Source organism: Eriocheir sinensis, unplaced genomic scaffold (genome assembly GCF_024679095.1).
Source record: "Eriocheir sinensis breed Jianghai 21 unplaced genomic scaffold, ASM2467909v1 Scaffold864, whole genome shotgun sequence".
NCBI classification, from domain to species: Eukaryota; Metazoa; Arthropoda; class Malacostraca; order Decapoda; family Varunidae; genus Eriocheir; species Eriocheir sinensis.
In genome coordinates, this window is record NW_026112235.1 from 32,983 (window position 1) to 55,777 (window position 22,795).

Genomic DNA, 22,795 nt, shown 5'->3' on the forward strand with positions numbered 1-22,795 from the left:
CAGAAAAAGAGGAGGGGGAAAAAGGAAGGAAAGAAAGAGAAATATGAGGAATTAACATAAAAAGGAATAGATGACGAAATATTAAGAGACGTCAGCGAAATAGGGAAAGGTAACGCGACATGATAGTTCCGTAATGAGACAGTTAAGGCTATTGAGTTAAGTCTTGATCGCCTTCATCCCTCCCCAAAGAGCATCTGATCCCCTTGACTTGCCGAAGCTCATCATGGAAACCGCTTCAGGCAGGCTTCATAGACTCCTCCTCTTCCTCCTCCTCCTTATCATCATCTTCTTGAGAATCTAAATCTTCTAATGCTTAGTAAATGCATGTCTATCTGTGTGCGAATGGTTAGATCTCTCGTTCTCGTTCTTTCGTTCTCTCTCGTCCTCGTTCTCGTTCTCTCTCTCTCTCTCTCTCTCTCTCTCTCTCTCTCTCTCTCTCTCTCTCTCTCTCTCTCTCTCTCTCTCTCTCTCTCTCTCTCTCTCTCTCTCTCTCTCTCTCATCTACTATCTCTTAATGACTACAATATCAAGAGTGAAAGTAGTCCCATTAGCATAGTCATTGTTGTTTTAATGATATGATTATTGCGCGCAAACACACACACACACACACACACACACACACACACACACACACACACACACACGCACACACACATATCCTAAAACACATACATTTTTTCCCCTCCATTAGTAAAAAAAGCGAACATCATCATCACTGCGAATATGAAAACCATTAGCAACACTACTGCCTCAATTAACGACCCATTACCAGACTAACAACAACAACAACAACAACAACAACAACAACAACAACAACAACAACAACGACAAGTTACGATGAGGTAGTTTGATCTGATGTGCTTTGAGTTAAGGTGAAGTGAGGTGAGATGAGAAGGGAGATTAGGAAGAAGAGGTAAATTTAGATGAGGAAGGAGAGGTAAATTCAGGTGAGGTAAGGTAAGGTCAGTATGGGCATGATGTGAGGTAGGTTAAGATGAAGTGGAAAAGTAGATGAACTTAGGTCAGGTAAGGTAAATTAAGGCTAGGTCAGAGTGCGCGAGAGGTTAGGGCAGGTAAGTGCGTCCTGGGCTGCGAAATGGACAGGCGTGTTACCATTCAAATCACTCGTCGATGGTAGGTTGCCGTGACGGGCCGCGCGGGGGGGATGCCGGGGCCGCGTTGAGCCACGATTATCCTGTACCTGGCGTGGCTCTCCCTCGCTTGTGCCGTGTTAGGTGGGGCCCTCCTGTTGATTGCATTTGGGGATCCATGCGTTGAGTCTTAAATTGTCCATGGTGTTGATCTTTTATTGTTTTGTTTATACAGACTCACATTCATTTTTCCATCCGCTGAGTCTTAAATTGTCCATAGTGTTGATCTTTTATTGTTTTGTTTATACAGACTCACATTCATTTTTCCATTCGCTGGCTCTTATATCGTTTCTTGCGTTCGTCTTTTGTTATTTTCTTTGTTGATTTTGATTTCTTCTTGCTTTCATTAATATCTCTGTTGCCTCTTAAATTGTCCATTGTGTTCGTCTTTTGTTATTTTCTTTGTTGATTTTGATTTCTTCTTGCTTTCATTAATATCTCTGTTGCCTCTTAAATTGTCCATTGTGTTCGTCTTTTGTTATTTTCTTTGTTGAGTTTGATTTCTTCTTGCTTTCATTAATATCTCTGTTGCCTCTTAAATTGTCCATTGTGTTCGTCTTTTGTTATTTTCTTTTGATTTTGATTTCTCGTATTCATTCATCCATTCCTTGACTCTCACCTTGTCCATTGCGCTCATCTTTTATCATTTTGTTTGTTTATAATCCCTTCTTATCTACGTCGAAAAAGCTTCAACTCTCCTCTGTCCAAAAGAAACGTGGGGATGAAACTCTCTTATATGTCTTTTTCTGTTGTCCTGTATCGCTTTGTATCGCTTTATAGATCTGCTTCCTCTTCATCCTGTCTTCTGTATATTTATTCACACACTTGGTTTATCAATGGCGTTTTTCTATTGACCTGTATCGCTTTGCATTGCTTCGTAGATCTTCCTCCTCTTCATTCTCTCCGGTGCTTATTCACACACGTTACCTCTCATTTCCATTTCACTGTTTATCTTTCCTCAATAGCACAACGGCGCTTTCATTTTCTGGGAGCATCTGGGAGAGATAAATTGGAGCTTGGGGAAGAGGTATTCGATTTTATTTGCATTGTTTATTGATTCCAGAAAAATAATGCAAATATGTCGCAATTTTAGAGAACGTAATACTGAGCCTTTTCGAGTTCAGTGGACTAGACATTTTCTTTTATTATGTATATTTAAATTCCGTGGAAACAAATACAAAGAGACATTTTAGAAAAGACACTATTTTCTCTTTGGAGTTAAATGGGCTATATATATATTTTCTCTATTATTATATGGATTTAAATTCTATGGTGTTTGTGAAATGAATACACAAAAATATCTGCCCGTGTGAAGTTGGACAGACCAATCACTCTTCTTATTATCCACATTTATAACATTCAAGAGCATTTTTTATATCAAGAGAAGAAAGGAAAATACAAACACACAAAGATATCTGCCCGGGTGGAGGTGGGCGGACAAATCACTCATCTTACTCACCACTCACAAGACTCAGTTCATATTTCGTACCTGAGAAGAAAAACAAATTGAGAAAACCAACACACAAACCACCATTTTATCCATTTCTAGTTCGCCATTTTGGAATAGGGCGGAGTGTATCATAACATTTTTTCCCTCACACACTCTCTACCCTTCATGTCCGCCACTCGTTCTTTCTAGCGCCGCGTGTTGTCGTTTTTCACAGTAATTATCCACTTGCTGTTCCCGTTGTCCTGGTTAAGTGAGACTGCGTTCCCTCCCTCGATCTTTAGATTGGGCCGTGTTGAGACTCATTTTTGGCACCTATGACCTGTCCAACCAGTGCCTCTTGACGCTTGGCTCCGATGACCGTGACCTTTCGACCCCGTGACCTAGTTTTGGGGGAGTGGGCGTGAGTGGGTGTTGTCATGTATACCTGTTTGTGTTTGCCTGATTACCTCTCAATTAGCGTTTCACCTGGATGTTAGTGCGTGCGTTTGTGTTATGCTCATTTCCGATCACGGTTTTTTTTTTTTTTTTTTTTTTACGGGGGGTGGGTATTTTTTTCTGCTTAATATTGACATTGGATATTTTTCGTCGCATACCTGTTCGTGTTTAGCTCATGACCTTTTTAATTACCATGCTACCTGGAAATGAATGTGTATGGTTTTATTATGTTCATCCCTATCACGTCTTTTTCTTCACTTTTTTGTTTTATATGAAGTTTTGTATATCATTATCGTCATTAGTGAGTTTTAGTATGGGTTGGTTTGATCAGAATACGTTTTTTTTTAGTTATTTGTATCAGTTAGTTTTATCCCATCATGATTTGAGAGGCTTTTTTTCTCTGCTTTATATTAACATCACCGTAACATCAACATCATCCTTAGTGAATTAGTTTTGGTTGGTTCGTCTGATTAGAATACGTTTTTTTTTAAATTATTCTCCTTCCCCTCCTTACTCCCCCCCCCTCCTCCTTCCATCAGTGGGCTTAAGCTCCACTCTATCAAGAAGGTGCAGGCGCCAGAACCCATTGAACCGACGAAGCTCATTTGGCCGAAAAGCAACACTGTACACTTTTTTTCCTAGGGGAAGTGGAGGGAGAGAGGATGGGAGGGAGAAGGTCTATTCCATCATGCTTCTAGAGGCTCTTTTTTTTACCGTATATTAACACCTGTAAATCAACATCATCATTATTGAATTAGTCTTTGTATCGGTTCGCCTACCTACAATACGCTTCTCCGTTATTTGTATCAGTAAAATCTATCCCATCATATTTTTGGGCCTTATTCTGCTTCAATAAACCTGTACCTCAGCATCGCCATTACTGAATTACTTTAAGCTTCGTTTGAATAACCTCGAATAAGATTGCAATATATATTTAAAGATATTCGTGTTCGTTATTTTTTTTCCGGGTCACCTGACGGACATACCCAACTAAGTATTAAAATTAAGGCGTCGGTGTGCTTCAGGTGCAGGCGCGAGGGCTAATGAGATATCCGAGAGTGTTATGCCCAGGTAAATCGCTCCACTAATTGAAGGTATTTCCATGACCATCTCTATATATTTTTTCCTCCGGCAAGGCAGAGGCGATGGACCCTTTCCCCTTAGTCCCTCTTCTTCTCTCCGTCTCCTCTTCTTCTCTCTTCCTATCTTCTTTCTTTTGTTTGGTCCCTTGATCCTCGGCTTTCTTCTTTTGTTTCTGACTTTCTTTCATTCTTGCGTTTTTCTTTTCTTATTTTCCTCCTTCCCACGTTCTTTTTCATCTCTTCTTCCTCTTTTTTTCTTTCTTCTTTCCTTCATTCCTTCCTTCGTTTTCTTTTTTCCTCATCCACATCTTCTATTTCCTCCTGCCCGTTATTTTTCATTCTCCCTTCCTTCCCTCCTTCCTTATCCTTATCCTTCGCACACTTCATCCGTCTCTCAGTTTCTAATACCCATGTCGCTTCCCTTCCTCCCTCCCTTCCTTTCCTCCCTTCTTCCCTCCTTCACTAACACTTTTTCCTTCTCCTTCCCTTCCGTTCCTTCCTTCACACCCTCATCCCTCCCTCAATCCCTAATACCCCAATCACTTCCTCCTTCTTTCCCTCCTTCCCTCCTCCTTTCCTCCGACCTCCAACCCTCTTCTAACACAGTTTTTATTTCTTATTTTCTGTTCCTTCCTCACTCACTAATGCTTTTCACCTCCCTCTTTCCTTCCCTCCCTCCCCTCCACCCTTCCTCCCTCCTTCCCCCCTTCTCTCTCCTTCCCCTCCTTACTCCCTCCCCTCCTCCTTCCATCAGTGGGCTTAAGCTCCACTCTATCAAGAAGGTGCAGGCGCCAGAACCCATTGAACCGACGAAGCTCATTTGGCCGAAAAGCAACACTGTACACTTTTTTTCCTAGGGGAAGTGGAGGGAGAGAGGATGGGAGGGAGAAGGGGGAAGGAGAGGAGTGTGGAAGGGAGAGGAGGGAAGGATGGGATGGGAGGGGGAAAAGGAGGGTGGGTGGGAGGGAGAGAGGGAGGGGAAAGAAGGAAGGAGAGAGGAGAGAGGAGGGATGGGAAGGAGGGGAGAGAGGAGGGAAGGAAAGGAAGGAATCTGCGTTTTCTCATTACGTTTCTCTTCCTCAAACACGTAATGGAGATGATGATGATGATGAGGAGGAGGAGGAGGAGGAGGAGGAGGAGGAGGAGGAAGACACTAAAATTTGAGAGTTCTGTTATTGGTTTCTCATTTTATTTTCTTCGTTTTATTGTGTTTGTATTGATTTGTTTTTGTTTTTTTTGTTTGTTTTCAGAAGAGCCGGAGCGATGTCTACCACGGACCCGAGTGTGAACGTGACTGATCTCATTGATGGCGGGTGAGTGTTGCATACGTACACACACACACACACACACACACACACACAGTAACTTTTTTTTTCATGATATTCCCTCGGCGTACCGGAGCCCTACAAGTTATCGACATGTACTAATGAGGTTTCGTGATGCCGAGGCCGCGAGCTCTTTTTTTTTTTTATGTGCGTTTAGCGGCAAAGTATAATTAGTTTTGTTTAAGGTATTTTAGTTTGGCGGTGAAGTTAATTAGGCGACGACCCGCGACGCTTCATGGAGAGTGCACGCAGATAGTTCACGGCTTCTTTTTTTGTGCAGTAAAGGAAACAACTCAAAGGCAAAAAGAAGAAAACAATAATGAAAAAAAGCCCGCATAATAACTGCTCCTATAAAAAAAAAAAGAGTTAAAAGGAGTGACCAAAAGAGAGGTCAATTTTGCTGTAAAGGAAACAGCTCAAAGGCAAAAAGAAGAAAACAATAATGAAAAAAAGCCCGCAAATCACTGCTCCTATATAAAAAAAAAAAGAGTTGAGAGGAATGGCCAAAAGAGAGGTCAATTTCGGGAGGAGAGGTTTCTGATACTCTCCTCTACCATTGTTTGTTTGTTATTGTGTATTTCTATTAATCATTATCATTATTTTTACTTCACATTTTCATTTATTATCATTTGTTATTATCAGAGCTGCATATTGGTTGCATTTATCTTCATTTATTTCATTTTTCGACATTGTTTACTGTATTCTTTCAGGGTATTTTGCATCTGTTGTTGTTTATGCGGTATTGTTTATTTCTGCTATTATTTATTGTTATTTTTTACTGCATATTAAATTTATCTTCACTTTTCGCCATATTTGTATTGTATTTTTAGGGTATTTTGCATTATTTTTTTCTTATTTCACAACTTTTTGAAACACACAGAGAGAAATATTTCGTTTTTTTTATCGGATATTATATTTATTTTCATTTTTCGCTATTTCAATGATATTTTAGGGTGTTTTGCATGTTTTCCTCTATTTCTCAACTTTTCAAACATACATGGCGGCGGTAACCTTGGCAACTATACCTTACTTTTGTGGTTTCTATTTTCTCTTGTCTGGGCTCCTCCTCCTCCTCCTCTTCTCTCTTCGTTATTCCCAAACCTCAAAGAATTACCCTGTGTTGTGCATTTTAAGACCTTTGTTACCTTACCCCTGTGTCCATAACCTTCTATATTCTCTCGTCCTCTCGTTTATTTTATTCTTTCGCCCTCTTTCTCCTTTTATGTCGTTGCTTTCACTCTCATTTTCTCTTTCTCGACGTCTCAGGTGTTTGGGGTCGACCGAACAGGTAGCTTATTGTGACCACATTCCTCTCTTTCCATCTGCTTTGTCTGTAATAATAATAATGTTAACAACACCTCCTTTTCACCTTCCTACCGCTTCGCCCACCAGTAGATTATATATAGCGTCAAGGCGGAGGTGAGGTGACGTGAGGGAGAGGAGGTAATCGAGGGGTGAGAGGTGAGAGATGACTGATCGGTGGAATAGGGCGAGGAGGTGAGGGGGAAGAGGAGGCGTTGTATCTACGTTGGAGAGAGTTAAAGCGAAGGTGATTTATATGGAAATACGAACAGTGAGATTGGTGGCGGTCGTGGCTTTATAGTAGCAAGGGTGGAGGGGATGGGAGATGAGGGAGGAAGGGAGGGGAAAGAGGAGGGGAGTGATGGGGAGAGAAGGGGGAAGAAGCACTCTAGTAAATGTGATGGGCAAATGGATAGGAGAGTAGGGCATAGAGGAAGAGGCAAGGAGGCGTAAGAAGAGGTGGAAAAGGAACAAGAGTATGAAGAACAGGAATAGGAGGAGGAGGAAGAGGAGGAGCGCATATGACGTGGAAGGAAGGAATAAGGGCAAGAAGACAAATGAAGAAAGAATGGAAAGAAGACACGGAGAAAACAAATAAACAAGGAAAGAAGGAAATATAAGAGAGAGAGAGAGAAAGGGAAGGAGAAAGAAAGGAATCAATGAGTAAAGGAAAGAGTAAGTAAAGGAGAAAGCATGAGAAAACAAACAACGGAAGAAGAAAAGAAGAAACAAATAAAGAAAAGAAAGAAAACTAACAAAGAAAGGAAGAAACAAAATATCAAACGAACAACGAAGGAAAAGAATGGACCGAAGTAGGGACGGAAGGAAGGGAGGAAGGAAGGAAAGAGGGAAAAAAAAAAAGAGAACTCCCATTCGCTCCTCGCTCTTCAAAGTCCCCCACTCCTGCAGGCTCATCAGAACAAAGTAATCAAAAACCTAATGACTTCCTTTCGCATGGACCAACGTAGCCTCCCCTCCCCGCCTCCCTCCCACCTCCCGTTTTCTATGAGGCGACGAGTTATGGCTCTTTCAATACGCTCGCTCCTTTTCCTCGGTTTTCCCAAATTACGCTCTCTTTTCAAATTCCGTGTACTCGCAATTCATTTTCCCCAATGGATTTTTTTTATGCTCCTAATACACGGTGATGTCGGCGGCGCGTGTGAAGTAGGCCGATGATGTATTTCGCTTCGTTTCATCAGTGTGTGTGTGGGGGAGTGTGTGCGGGAGCGTGTGTGTGTGTGTGGATGTGTGTGTGTGTGGGTGTGTGGGTGTTTGTACTACTACTACTACTACTACTACTACTACTACTACCACCACTCTTTCTACCCACCTTTCCTCTTTGCCGACTCTTCCATCACCATCTCACCATCATTGTGTCACTCCCAGATGGTGAAGGGAAGTCGATGGAGAGAGAGGCGAGGGCTGCTACTGGCGTGGAGAGAGATAGGGAGGAGAGAGGGAGGGAGAGAGGGGATGGAGAGAGTAGCATCCTGACATGTTTCCTGAGCTCTTTTCGTCCTTTTTTTTGTTCTTTGTTCTTCCCTCGACGTGATATTAAAAGGGTTTCTTATGGGTTCGTCTCTGTATGTCCCCTCAGGCGGGCTTTTAGTTGTATTATTTCGTATTACTTTTTTTAATATCGTCAAGACATTGTGGAGAGTAGCGGAGAAGAAAAAGGAGAGTTGAGTTGCTTCGTAGTCTTACACCGTCATCGTCATCCTCGGAGTCTGGGAAAAAAGGAGAAAAAGTATGATTCTGAGGAGCGGAGAAGAAAATGGAGAGTTGAGTTGCTTCGTAGTTTTACACCGTCATCGTCATCCTCGGAGTCTGGGGAGAAAAAGGAGAAAAAAAGCTGAATTCGGTTTTCAATTTGATCTTAATTCGCTTTATCTGAAAAATCAAACAGTAAATGGAAAGAGTAAAGAATATATATATATATATATATATATATATATATATATATATATATATATATATATATATATATATATATATATATATATATATATATATATATATATATATAGGCCTAATCTGCTTTCCTCAATTTTTTCCCTTTTTTGTAACTACGACGAAAATGTGGGAAAAAAAAGAGGAAAAAAAGTTAGATTCGGTTTTTCAGTTTGGGTTTATTCAGCATTATTTAAAATCAAACAGTAAATGGAAAGAGTAAAAAATATATATAGGCCTAATCTAATCTACTTTCCTCCATTTTTTCTCTTTTTTTGTAACCACGACGAAAAAGTGGGAAAAAAGAGGAAAAAAAAGTTAGATTCGGTTTTTGAATTTGATTTTACTTCGCATCATAAAAAAAATACTAAACACAGGAAAAGTAAAAAAATATGATCTACTTTTCTTCTAGTTTTCATCCATATTTTTTTCTGTAACTTCGACAAAAATAAAACCGTGAGAGAGAAAACTAAACCATCAAAGGCGATCATTTCTTACACAGGTAGATAGATTATTCATTAGGTAGATCGATAGATAGATAGACAGCTAGCTCCATACACCAATACATATAAATAAACAATAAATATAACCCAATAAACCCTTGTAGTAAGTAGGCCTCTCATATGCCTCGGGAAACACGGGTATAGGCCTATTCTGAAGGACACCCGTACAGGAAAACAACAGAGGAATATTAAATCAAAACATTTTTTCTTTCCCTTCTTAGTGGCTGCCCTCAATCCCTCTCTGGACAGGATTTAGGGCGAGAAGAAGGAGGAGTAGGAGGAGGAGAAGGAAGAAAGTGATGGGAAGAAGGCGAGGAGGAGGAAGGAAGGAGAGAGAGAGAGGGAGTTAGGAAAGGAAGAAAGGAAGGAAGGAAGGAAGGAAGGAAGGAAGGAAGGAAAGAAGGAAGGAGAGAGAGAAGGAAAGAGGGAAAGAAATATAGGAAAGAAGGAAGGAAGGAAGGAAAATATACTCTCGTTCTTCTTTTTCGTCTTCTTCATCATTTTTATCTTCCTCTTCCTATCTCTTTTCTCTTCACTCCGTTTCAACATGTATATATTTCTGGGAGACAAATTTTTCATTAAACCATCTTCTTCATCCTCATTTTCTTGCTCCTCTTCTTCTTCATCGTCTTCTGTATCATCTTTATCTTCTTCCTCTTTCTTCAACACATATTTCTGGGAGACAAATTTTTCATTATTACCCTCTTCTTCATTCTCATTTTCTTGCTCTTCTTCTTCTTCATCGTCTTCTGTACCATCTTCATCTTCTTCCTCTTTCATCAACATATATTTCCGGGAGGCAAGATTAACACTAGGAATGGACAGGCTCATAAACGTGCGTGAAGGGACAGCCACTCGAGGTCTTGAGGAGGGACGTAATCAATGGGAGTTCGCTGTCCGCTCGGTAGATTGACTTTAAAGTGCCGGTAGCCTGACGCTGCAAGGCCTTTCCGGTGACCTTGGTGGCGACGCGGAAGGTTAGAAGCAAAGGGGAAGGAGCGGAAGAAGAGGAGAAAGTCTGGACTCTCGTAATGGTGGGAAAAAAAGGGATTGAAAGGAGGAACGTTTTAAAGCTTATGTTGTTATCTTGTTAGACCGAAGTGAAAAGAAACCGAAGGAGATGGGAAAATTTTGCTCTCTCTCTTTCATAAAGGTGGAAAAAAAGGATTGAAAGGAGGAAAATTGGATAAAGGAGGAAAGGATAAAGGAAAAGAAACGGAAGGAAAGGGTAAAAGTCTGCTCTTTCTCGTAAAGGTGAAAGAAAGGGAGTAAGAGGAGGAAATGTTAACAGAAGAGATAAGTCTTAAGGTGTTTGTAGTTAGACGTAAATAAAAAAGAAACTACAGGAGACGAAAAAAAAACTCTACTCGCTCTTAAAGGTAAAAAAATTATAGATAAAAAAAAATATAAAAAATAAATAGTATTCAGATTACTTTACCTTGTTTAACACCCGGAAATAGTTAGATATAAAGAAAAGAGCAGAGATTGGTAATGATTTGTGTTATCAGTATTTCGAGAAGGTCAACAGGGAGTGAGAAAGACAGAGAGAGAGAGAGCTTTGGGTGTGGTATGGACAGGCTGACGGGCGGATAATTGGGGGTAAAAGAGGAGAGAGATATTGAAGGGTACACGAGAGGAGTCGAGAGAGGTTGAAAGGGGCTGAGAGGCAGATGTTGAAAGGACGGAAAAGAAAAGAAAAAAGGTGAAGGTGGGAAAGACGGAAACCAGATAAATGGTGTTTGTGGTTTTGCCTTTGATGCTGAGAACAAGTTATATATAGTTCACTTATTCATTCGTGAGATAAAAGAAAGTTTAGAGTCAGCCCACTGGAATTACTCATGAATGTATGATCTGTTATGCTAAAACTTAAGAGCGATGTGTAGTTTTCTTATTCATTCGTGGGATAAAAGAGCTTAGAGTCAGCCCAGAGGAATTATTCTTAAATGTATGATCTGGTATGCTAAGACTTAAGAACGATGTGTAGTTTTCTTATTCATTCGTGAGATAAAAGAAAGTTTAGAGTCAGCCCAGAGGAATTATTCTTAAATGTATGATATGTTATGCAAAGACTTAAGAACGATGTGTAGTTTTCTTATTCATTCGTGGGATAAGAGAGAATTTAGGGGCAGCCCAGTGGAAGTACTCTTAAATGTATGATATGTTATGCAAAGACTTAAGAACGCTGTATAGTTTTCTTATTCATTCGTGGGATAAGAGAGAATTTAGAGGCAGCCCAGTGGAAGTACTCTTAAATGTATGATATGTTATGCAAAGACTTAAGAACGCTGTAAAGTTTTCTTCTTCATTCGTGTTATTCTGAGGAGTTTAAAGTCAGTCAAATGTATCGGTCATGACTTTAAAGCGTTCGATATGATATGATACTAATAATTACGTTGTGTCTATAGTGTTCATCTCATTAACACATACTGACTTTAAAACGTGAGATATGATATGATACTAATGATTACGTTGTGTCTATAGTGTTCATCTCATTAACACATACATCTCTCACTAGGAGAGTATCAAGACACCTCTCTCTCCCCTCCCGAAACTGACCTCTGTTTTGACCACTCTTCTAAACTTTCCTATAAGGGGCAGTAGTTAGCGGGGGGGTTTTCTCTCTCTCTTATTATCATTTTTAGAGGGGCCATTGAGCTGCCTCCTTCACTGTAAAAAGTAATCTAGCTCTTTCATAATAGTGTTCAACTCCATGCATTACGCTATAAAGTATCGAGGAACTTAATAGAGGAGCAAATGCGTTAAGTCTACGGATGTGTGGATGAAAATTTAACTGCCTTGCGTAAGTGATTTCATATACATCTTTTATTCGTATTTCTTTATATATTATGCTGCTGTGTAATTTTTAAGTATGTTATAAGTAGGGTGTATGTATATATGTGTGTGTGTGTGTGTGTGTGTGTGTGTGTGTGTGTGTGTGTGTGTGTGTGTGTGTGTGTGTATTCACACACACACACACACACACACACACACACACACACACACACACACACACACACACACACACACACACACACACACACACACACACACACACACACACACACACACACACACACACACACACACATACGCACATTGCAATTCAACTATTAAACGCATAAAAATAAACAGAAATAGTTGTAATGGAAGTCGTGTGCTAGTGTTGCCAGTTCGTCTTTCGAATAATTGCCTTGTATTGCGTAAGTGTTGCTGGTTTGTAGTTTTCTTTTCTTTTCTTTTTCTCTTCCTTCTTTTCTCTTTTTCATCATCATCATCATCATCATTCGTTTGGCAATATGTTCTCTGCTTTTCTTTCTTTCTATTTGTCTTGTTGTTGTTTTGGTATCTTTGTAATTGGTATGTAATTATTTTTTTTATTTTCTCATTCTCTTCTTCCTCCCTCTTCTCTTCATCATCATCATCATCATCATCACCATCATCACTCCTTTGGTAATAATTTCACTTTATTTCTTTCCCCCTATTTTGTTATGTTTTCTCTGTATCTCTATGTAATCGTTTTCACTAGTCGCCTCCACTAATGACCTGCACATGTTAATTAACCGCTCTGGCTCTACTGTATCTTCCTCTTCAATAACGTAATAATAGCTAATTGTACCTGTGTGGCTTTGAAGTGAGTCCTGACCTGAGTATATACTAATCTACTCGTTATACAAGTTTGGGTTTGCATCCTAACGAGAGCTGACAGTCCTTCGTAGAGCAGTTGTGTTATGCTATGTTATGTTATGCTTGTTATGGTTATGTTATGTTTACGAATGTTTGGTTGACTCATCTTCTTCTCTTTCTCTGACCTAATTTCGCATTTTCTTCCCTCTTTAAGTGTTTATCTAGTTTCTTTTATCTTCATTTTCCTTCCCTAATCAGTTATATTTTTCTTTTTCTCTTTCCTCTTTCTTTTCCTTTCCTTTTCTTTCCTGAATTTCCTTCTCCTATTCTTTACTGGGGTCGGCCACTCTTGTACGTTGTCGCCAGTATCTTCTGTCCTCTGCTTCCACTTCGTCCAGAACCAGCTGCCTCGTATCTCTCTCAGTTCCGTCCCTCGTTCAAAATCAATGTCTTCCTCTCTATCTTCCCTCCACCTGTCTCCTCCACGCCACTTTCACATGATTATCTTCCTCCATCCGTCTTACATAACCGCACCGTTTGGTTGATCGTTGTGGTTGATTCAAACCAGTAATATCAACCTGGGTTTTGGAAGAGCTTGCGGTCCTTCGTCTATTGCACTTACGGTACAGCTACTGATGCCAGGTTGATGGTTATTTTATTATTCAAACCGACAATATCAACTTTGAGTATTCTTTATTATGGTTATGGATAGCTCGTATGGTTTATATGATATGCAGACTTTTATATACACTTTCACTGTGTTCCCCTTGAGTTGCTTCCTGTGCCGTAAAAAAAAAGTATGATATGTATAGTTGTGGTTATTTTGTATTTCGTATGTCATGGGTGTAATTGTGTTTGAATCCAACCCACAATACCACCTGTGTTCGGCCGTATTGAATGAGGTTAGTCCAGTTATTATTACCATATATATTTACTTAAGTGGAAGTGCAAGGAAGGAGGAGGAGAGGAAGACCCAAGATTAGATGGAAATATTGCATACAAGACGACATGAGAGAGAAAGGATTGCATACTAACATGGGAGGTGACAGAGGCAAATGAAAGCGACTCATCAAAAACAGCGTCCCCGTATACAGACGGGTTAATCAACTGACGACGAAAAAGATATATATTTTGAATAGCGTTTCCTGGAAGAGTTGAAAGTTCCCGGCAATTAAACTGGCTTAGTGTAATTAGGGTATCTTTGTCCTCACTTCCACAAACTAGTAATTATGAACCTCAGGTAACCGCTAAATCTATCATTACCATCAGCATCATCAGCAGCAGCATCAACATCCTCAACACCGACAGCATTATGATCATTTTTATCCCTATCTTCAGTCCTTCACCATATTCTCACCTCATTACTAAGTCTTTTTCGCTATCGCAATAAAGAAAACCTACGTAATCGCTCTTATACCGAGTAAACTCCATCTAATGACAAAAAAAATCCCCGTTGATTCCTAAAGCACCTGACATTGTTCTCTTTTTCTGGTAACACTGAAAGCTTCCTCGGTCTCGGTCTGGGTCACATACGGAGATATATAGAGATGCATTTGAACGGGTGTTGGAACCGGGTTAAAAAGTTGTGTAATACCTGTGCAAGGGGTTTTAAGGGCTGTTTTTTAAGGATTATAACTGTTTATGATGAGTAATCGTGCAGTCACAGGTGAACGAAGTCGTCAAATTAGTGTTAATAGTTTGTAATCATCTTTGCCGGCTCCCACAGTCTCTCTCTCACTCATTCGCTTTCATTAACTCATTCTCCTTTCTCCTTCTTCCGTCCTTACCGCCCTCCACTCTCTTTCTCTCATTACCTCATTCTCCTCTCTCTTCTATTCCCTCCCTTCCATATTCTTAACTTCCCCTCTTTCTATCTCATCTCCTTTCCCTTCCTCCTCTCATCATCTTTCTAATCCTTCCCCTCTCTCTGTCCTGTCCTTCCCTACTTCTCCTCTCCTTTATTGCCCTCTCTTTCTTGCTTCCTTCTCTATCCTCGCCCTTGGTTCTCGTCTCTCGTCTGGTCAAGGTTAAGGTTATACAAGTCAAGCAAGAATATAAACGAGGTAATGATAGGGAAATACAGATTCACATACGCAAGATGCACGATAGTTTTTTCTTGTCTTTCCTCTTCTTGTTGTTCTTGTTCTTGCACTTCTTGTTCTTGTTCTCATTCTCGTTGTTCTTGTTCTTATTACCCTTGTTCTTGTTCTTCTCGTCCTTGTTTTTGGTCTTCTCCTTCTTCTTCTTCTTCACATTACGTAGGCGGTTTGTAGACGTGGGAGGGGATAAGGGAGACTCAGCAACGATTATGTCTATTTTTGTCCCTATTCGGCGAAGGAGGCGCCTCGACACTAGAGCCAAAAATAGTATAGCTGCTGCTCCCCTTAAAAAGAATGAAAATAAAGAATCTTCCGGAAGTGTTTGGATATAAAAAAGAGAGTTGTAAAGAATTAGAAAATAGTGATTTAAAGGATGCCCGCCATTTCCTGCTGCCGTAAAAAGAACACAAACAGACGCTTTACGAAAAAAAAAATCTTCCCGAGGTGTTTTGATAAAGTTAAACAACAAACAGACGCTTTACGAAAAAAAATCTTCCAGAGGTGTTTTGATAAAGTTAAAAAAAATAAATAAATGATAAAAGTAGTATTAAAAAAAGGTGTTCGTCATTTCCAGATCCCTAAAAACGCACAAACAAACGTTCCCGAAAAAAAATCTACCAGAGGTGTTTTGATGAAGTAAAAAAGATAAATTATGATAAAAACAATAATAAAAAAGCTGCTCGCCATTTCCAGCTCCCTAAAAACAACAAACAGTCAATCCCGAAAAAAAAATCTTCCATAGGTGTTTTCACATATCTGAGAAAATAATAAAAAGAAAATAATGATGAAATGATAATATGAAAAAAAAATCTGTTCGTCACTTCTTCTTCCTAAATTACATAACAAACAAACGCTCCATAAAAAAAAGAGAGAGAGAAAAAAAAAGTCTTCCATAGGTGATTCGATATTCCAGCTTTTGAAGACCGACGAAAAATACATCATTAACACATCGTCACTTTCCCTTGACTAATGAAGCGTATCCGGCGTAATTTCCGCGCCATTAGTAAGGAGTTAGGGAGAGAAGGGTTTTAAAAGTTAGCGAAAGAAATGCGTTGTCGCCGTTTGTCTTCCTACTCCTCCCCTCGCTTCGCCTCGTCCGCCTTAGAAGTTTTGGATCGGTCACATAAGATAGAGTTGTTTCGTCATCATTGTCTTGTTTTCTTTATTTTGTTTTGTTATTTGTTTTGAGATTGCTTACTTTTTTTGTTTGTTTATGATGAAGTTTTTAGGACTGTCTGTCTGTATGTGTCTGTTTGTGTCGAGTACTTATGTTTGTTTGTTTTTCGTTTTAACTTCTTTTTTCTTTACTTTACGTTTTATTATATGTTTTGAGATTGCTTACTTTTTTTTTTTTATCTATACTGAAGTTGTTTTTAGGATTGTTTGTTTGTCTGTCCGTCTGTTTGTGTCGAGTTTTTATTGTTTTGTGCTTTTTTTTCGTTTTAACATCTTTTTTTATTTACTTCTTTCTTTTGTTTCTTATTCCTTTCGTTTTCCATTCCTTTCCATCTGTTTAAACATATCTATTGGCTGTTTTTCATTTATTTCTCTTTCTTTTTTTCCTTACTTTTCAATCTTTTTATCATTTTTTTCCATATACTTTCTTTTTTCATATTTTTCTATCTTTTTTTTACCTATCTCTTGTTTAATCCATGTATTTTTTTTCGTTCCACTATTATTTTCCATCTTAATTACTTTTACTATTTTATTTTATCTATTAGTTATTCTGTTTCTCATCTAATTATGTTTTCTTATCATTATTATCTATATCATCTCTTATCTTTATTATTTTCTTCCTTCTCTTCCTTTCATCACCTGTTGCCGCCTCACCCTCCGAAAGTTCTGTGATAAATAGTTCTTCTCTTTCACTTCTCTTTTCATTTCCTTTTTCTACTCAACACCCGCGTCCGGAAGATTGATTAAACCTCTTGAAATGGCGACGGTAGTGTCCGCGAAGAAGGAAGAGGAAAGAGGAGGAGGAAGAGGAGGAGGAGGAGGGGGAGGAGGAAGAGGAGAAGCATTATGTGTTGTTTTAATCCCCGGCGGTCACGACTTTTTAGTCCTCCTTTTCCTCCTCCTTTTCCGCCTCCTTTCCTGCTCTAATTACTTACCACATAATTTAAGCATCTGTCGGTCACCTTTTGTTTATATTTTTTATCATTATTTTCTTTTTATTCCATTAATCTCTCTTTCTCTTTTTATTCTTTCTTTTCATAATATTTCCCTGCTTTTCATTTCGTTGTTTCTTCTTTTTCCTTACTTCCTATCTTTCTTTGACCACATTATTTAAACACCTGTAGTTCACCTTTTGTGTAGATTGTTTTATTGTTATTTTCTTATTTTTATTCCGTTATTTTTTCCTTCTCTCTTTATTCTTTATTCTCATAATATTTTTCTGTTTTTCATTGCATTATTTCTTATTTTTCCATATTTTCTATCGTTTTATTTACCTATTTGTTGTTTTATTCTTGTATTTTTCTTTCTCTTTCCTTTATTATCCTCTTCTTATTCTTCTCGTTTTATTCTCTCTTTCTCTTTTTAGTCTTTTCCTTCCCCTTTTTTTCTCTTTTATTTCATTTTTTTTTTATTACCTGGAAGAAGATGGAGGAAGGCGAGGGAAGTTTGTCTCTTTCTCTCTCTCTTTTTTTTCTCTCTACGGTAAATTTCCTGAAACGGTTAACATTTATAAACACTTTTTTGAGTTGGTAGAAAGCGACATTTTTTTAATCTTTTCTTTTTCATCAACAAACAACCTGTAAAAACACACAGTAAAGTAGTATTCCAAGGTGTCATTCTCTTATTATTTACCTATTTCAAGCCATGATTTTTTTTTACGACAATTCTTCTCCTTTTTATTTATATTTTCTATCCCTCGAACCGACAGTGCGTGAGTGATGTGTAGCAATAACTCCCTTTAATCCCTTTGTTTATTTCTCATCTATTGTTTTTGACTCATATTTATTCACCAATTTCTTTTCAAAATATTCTATGTGTTCGCTATGTGTTTTTTGTATGTATTTCTATCTTGTTCTGGGTATGTCGGTATGTGTATGTGTGTGTGTGTGTGTGTGTGTGTGTGTGTGTGTGTGTGTGTGTGTGTGTTCAGATGCTCCCGGTGATTGCTTTCCTTCGTGCTTTTTCTTGCCACCGACTTAATATTCCTTTGATGCGTTTTGTAACTTCATCTATCTGAGTGTATTGGTTTCCTCTCCTCATCTGTATCTTTTCTACGTCTTCATTTTTTCTTCGTGGTCGCATATAACTCACTCTCGTTTTTCTCTCTCTCTCGTCCCCGGCAGGTCAGAGGGCAGGGGGATCAACGTGGAGGGGCTGGTGGCTATCATTGTGTTCTACCTCATCATCCTCGGCATCGGGTTGTGGGCGGCGTGGCGGCGGAAGGGTGAGGCCAGCACGGAGGAGGTGATGCTGGCGGGCAGGGACATCGGCATCTTCGTGGGCATCCTCACTATGACAGGTAAGGAGATGAGGGGATGAGGAGAGAGGAAGGTAAGAGTGCTGTGAACCATTCTTCTACGTCTATCTAAGTAACCTAAATACAGTAATCTATCCATCTATATACAATTTTTCATTAATACAGTAATTGATTCATCTATACCTATTTAATTGCATCATCAAGTTTTCCATCGTCAGTCTTAAAAACCTTTCCCCCATGCCTAAATACAACATTTCACGCATCTACATTTATGCATATGCTCATAGATATAGTAATCCATCCTTTTTTTCTCTACAAGATTAAGTAAATGCAATTCTCCAACCATTTATTTTTACCCGAGCTATCCTATTTCCAGTAATCTATTCATCTATATCTATCAACTTCATCTAAATACAATAACCTATTCATCTACGTTCATCTAGCCAAATTAACCTAAGTACAATAGCCTTTCCATCTCCACCTATCCAAATTCACCTAAGTTGCTCGAGAAATTCACAAAACTCAAGAATCCAAGAAGTGCATCAAAAACTCAATTATTAATCTGTCCAAATCCTTATACACTTACTCAGACATCTCTTTATTATCCAAACATTCATCCATCCATCCGCCTCCACCCAAATCCATTCAGAAATCCATGGCAATCCACGTTCAGGCCTTCACACATTTATTTTTTTTGTCGATCCCTGATTTTATGTCCCCGAAAGGTTCACAGATCTTGTTTTTCCTCCCCTTTTTTGTGTCCCCGAAAGGTTCACTGATCTCGTTTTTCCTCCCCTTTTCTTTCCTTTTTTGCCTCTTCTCTTTTTTTTCTTTTTTTCTTTTCTTTCTCTGTGTGTGTGTGTCGTTCGTTCGGTCTGACCCCCTGTTAGATCGTCGACTTAAATCGTTCATCCCACCGTTCAGCTTTGATTCCTCTCTTTCTTTCTTTCTTTCTTTATCACGTTTCTCTTTTTCTGGCGGTTTTATTTGTAGTTTCATTCGCTGTGACAGATTCTCTCTTTGACTTGATTTTTCTCCCTCTCTCTCTTTCTCTTTTTTATATTTTTTTTCCTTTCTATACGTTGGTTTTTCTCTTTTGTTCTGGTATTAACTTCTTTTTATCACATATTTCCTCCTTTCTATGCGTAGTTCTCTCTCTCTTTCAATCTATCTCTCATATTTCCTTTTTTCTCTAACATTTTTCTTCCTTGAATCTCGTTGGCAAGTATTTTTTTTCCATCTCTCTCTCTCACATTATTTTTTTCCATCACTTGTTTGTATTTTCATTTATCTAACTCGTTTTCTCCTTAGCGCAGTTCTTTCTCTTTCTTTCTCATATTTTCTCCTTTCTATAACATGTTTTTTCCTCCTTAAATCTCTCTTCCAAGGTGTTTTCTCATGTTTCTCTATCACATTATTTCTCCTTCCTTATTTCTTCGCCTTAAACAACGCCTCTTTCTTTCTTTCTCACATTTTCCTCATATTTCTTTTCCATAACACTTTTCCTCCTTAAACCCCCGCTTTCAAGGTATATTCTCATGTTTCTCTATCACACTATTTCTCCTTCCTTATTTCTTCGCCTTAAACAACGAATCTTTCTTTCTTTCTCACATTTTCCGCATATTTCTTTTCCATTAAACCTTTCCTCCTTAAATCCCGCATCCAAGGTATATTCTCATGTCTCTCTATCACAATATATCTCCTTCCTTATTTCTTATCCTTAAACAACCTCTCTCTTTCTTTCTTTCTCACATTCTCCTCAGATTTCTTTTCCATAACACTTTTCCTCCTTAAACCCTCGCATCCAAGGTATATTCTCATGTCTCTCTATCACAATATATCTCCTTCCTTATTTCTTATCCTTAAACAACCTCTCTCTTTCTTTCTTTCTCACATTTTCCTCATATTTCTTTTCCATAACACTTTTCCTCCTTAAACCCCTGCTTTCAAGGTATATTCTCACGTTTCTCTATCACAATATATCTCCTTCCTCCTTCATCGCTTCCTCCTCACTTTTCCTCGACTTTAAACGCCTACGTCGTCGTCCCCAAGTTGTTTCCGTCTCATTACCCGGCCACGATTTATCCACGTGGAAAAGTAACCCAAGAGCTAGCGAGGGAGCGCGAGAGACTGAAGGTAAAAGAAGATAAAAGTGTTCGCAGGAAAGGAAGGAAAAATAATACGTCGGTAAAAGAAAAACGCGAGGGATTTCGGAGTCTTATCCCGAGACATTCACTTTACGTACTCAGGGAACTAGAAGAAAGGGGAGAAGGAGGAGGAGGAGGAGAAGGAGTATGAGAAGAAAGCGTAGAAGGAGGAGGCGCAGGAGAAGGAGAATGAGGAAGAGGCAGGAGAAGGCGTGGAGGAGAAAGAAGAAGAAAGGGGAGAAGGAGGAGGAGGAGGAGAAGGAGTAGGAGAAGAAAGCTTTGGAGGAGAAGACGCAGGGGAAGAAAGAGGATGAGGAAGAGGCAGGAGAAGGCGTAGAAGAGGAAGAAGAAGAAAGGGGAGAAGGAGGAGGAGGAGGAGAAGGCACAGGAGAAGAAAGAGGATGAGGAGGAGGTAGGAGGAGGAGAAGGTGTTGAAGGAAGAGAATGAAGAGATGAAGAGAGGGACGAGAGGAAGCTATTACGGTTTAAGAATGAATGAATTAATAGAGAGATTAAAGAGGGGAAGGAATACGGAAGAGGGAGAGGGAACAAAAGATGATAAACTAAACCAAAGGAAATACAAGGAGAGAAGAAGAAGAAGAAGGAGGAGGAAGAGGAAGTAATTGAGGAAACAGAGAGGGAGAGGTAACAAAAGATGATAAACTAGACCAAAGGAAACGCAAGAAGGGGAGAAGAAGGAAGAAAGAGGAGGAAGAGGAAGAAGTGGAGAAAGCAGAGAGGGACAAGAACGCACTTCAATGAATACTAAATCCTTGAAGGCGTGAGGCGTTGAACTCAGGCGCAATGTGTAAGGTTCAAGGCTCGCGGCGATGTCAAGGGAGGTCGTGTGGGCTGGGAGAGGTTTCTTTTGTTGTTGTTGAAGTCGAAGTCGATGGTTTGACGTTTCGCTTTTCTCCTTTTTTTCCTGTTGCTTTTTGATGCATTTCGTTTTCCATTCACGGTTTCGTTATTCTGTCTGGCATTTTTTTTTACTTTTCTAGTTTTTATTTTATTTATCTTTCCTTTCTCCGCCGTTCTCTTTCCTTTTCTTTACTTCTTTCACCGTATCTTCTCTTCTTTTCCTTTTTCTTCCTTCTCTTCCCTTCCCTTCCCTTCCCTTCCCTTTCTTTACTTTATCATCTCTTCCATTCCTTAGTTCTCCTTTCCCTTCCCTTCCTTTTCCTTACCTTTATTTCCCTCCCCTTCCTTTCCCTTCCCTATTCTTCTGTTCCCCTTTATTCCTTTCCCTTCCTTTCCCTTCCCTCACCTCACATTCATTTCGCTTCCCTTCCCGTCCCCTTCCTTAATTTCTCTTCCATATTTCATTTTATTTTCCGTTCCATTTCCTCGACTTCTCCTATTCACGCGTACTCGAGAGAGATATTTCGCGGGAGGACTGTTTTCATCACAGCTCAGAGCACCTCATTTTGACACGAGACAAACGAGTTCTGCAAAAGTGAAGCGTAAGAGAGAAAGAGAGAAAAACAGTCCCCGTGTTAAAATCAGTCCCCGAAAAATGTAATGCATTAAATTTGCATGCATTCATTTCCCCGGAAGACAGATATTTTATTATGTAGAGTGCTTACACGCACGCAGACACCCACCCACACGCACACGCAGAGAAGGAGAAGAGAGAGAAGGAGGAGAAGGAACAGGAAGAGGAGGAAAACGATGAAATGGTAGAAGCGACGAAGGTAGGGAGAGAGGGAGGCGAAGCGGCGGGAGTCCTACATTGTCAGGGTTCAGCCAGGCGTGGGGCTGCTGGTGACGATTGTGCTGAGTCAGGGCGAAGTAAGGGATGGCCGAGGAGGGAGCCTGGCGGAAGGGTCAAGAAAGGAGGGAGAAGGGGAAGGTTAGGGGGTCAGAACTCCCTCTATATATACACTGCGAGTGGGGGTCAGTGTCCATCTATCTTGTATTGGTTTAGTTGAGTGTAAATACATAATAGTTAACACATACACATTGCAAGGTTGTCCAGGATTTCCCGCTCGTAAATTTAGTACAAGACGAGGCCGCTGTGTGTGTGTGTGTGTGTGTGCTGGAATAGCCTATTGATTTAGCCACCTCGCTACCTTCAATTAAACTATATCACGTTAGGTCAGGTAATATTGCCTCGTTCATCCCCCCTCGTGAAGTTTAGTATAGGACTCCGTAGCCAGGTAGCCAGATTGTTAAGTAATCAATGGAGAAGTTTGATACTTAAGTGATCTCAGGTTAGGTTAGGTTTGTGTGACGCATGTTACTGAACCGTAGACTACGAATACTGAGATAGAGAGTTTTGTATAGTGGCCCTA

At 39.6% G+C, this 22,795-nt stretch overlaps 1 protein-coding gene across 1 annotated transcript in view; it reads left to right on the top strand.

The window, feature by feature from the left end:
* LOC126994745 (high-affinity choline transporter 1-like) overlaps window positions 1-22,795 on the top strand; it is a 116,052-nt gene that overhangs the window by 30,808 nt on the left and 62,449 nt on the right. The window contains exons 2-3 of the mRNA XM_050854030.1: window positions 5,369-5,431; window positions 18,221-18,396. Coding sequence (XP_050709987.1) covers window positions 5,382-5,431; window positions 18,221-18,396 — 226 coding nt within the window. The 5' untranslated portion in view covers window positions 5,369-5,381. The remainder of the gene's footprint in view (window positions 1-5,368; window positions 5,432-18,220; window positions 18,397-22,795) is intronic.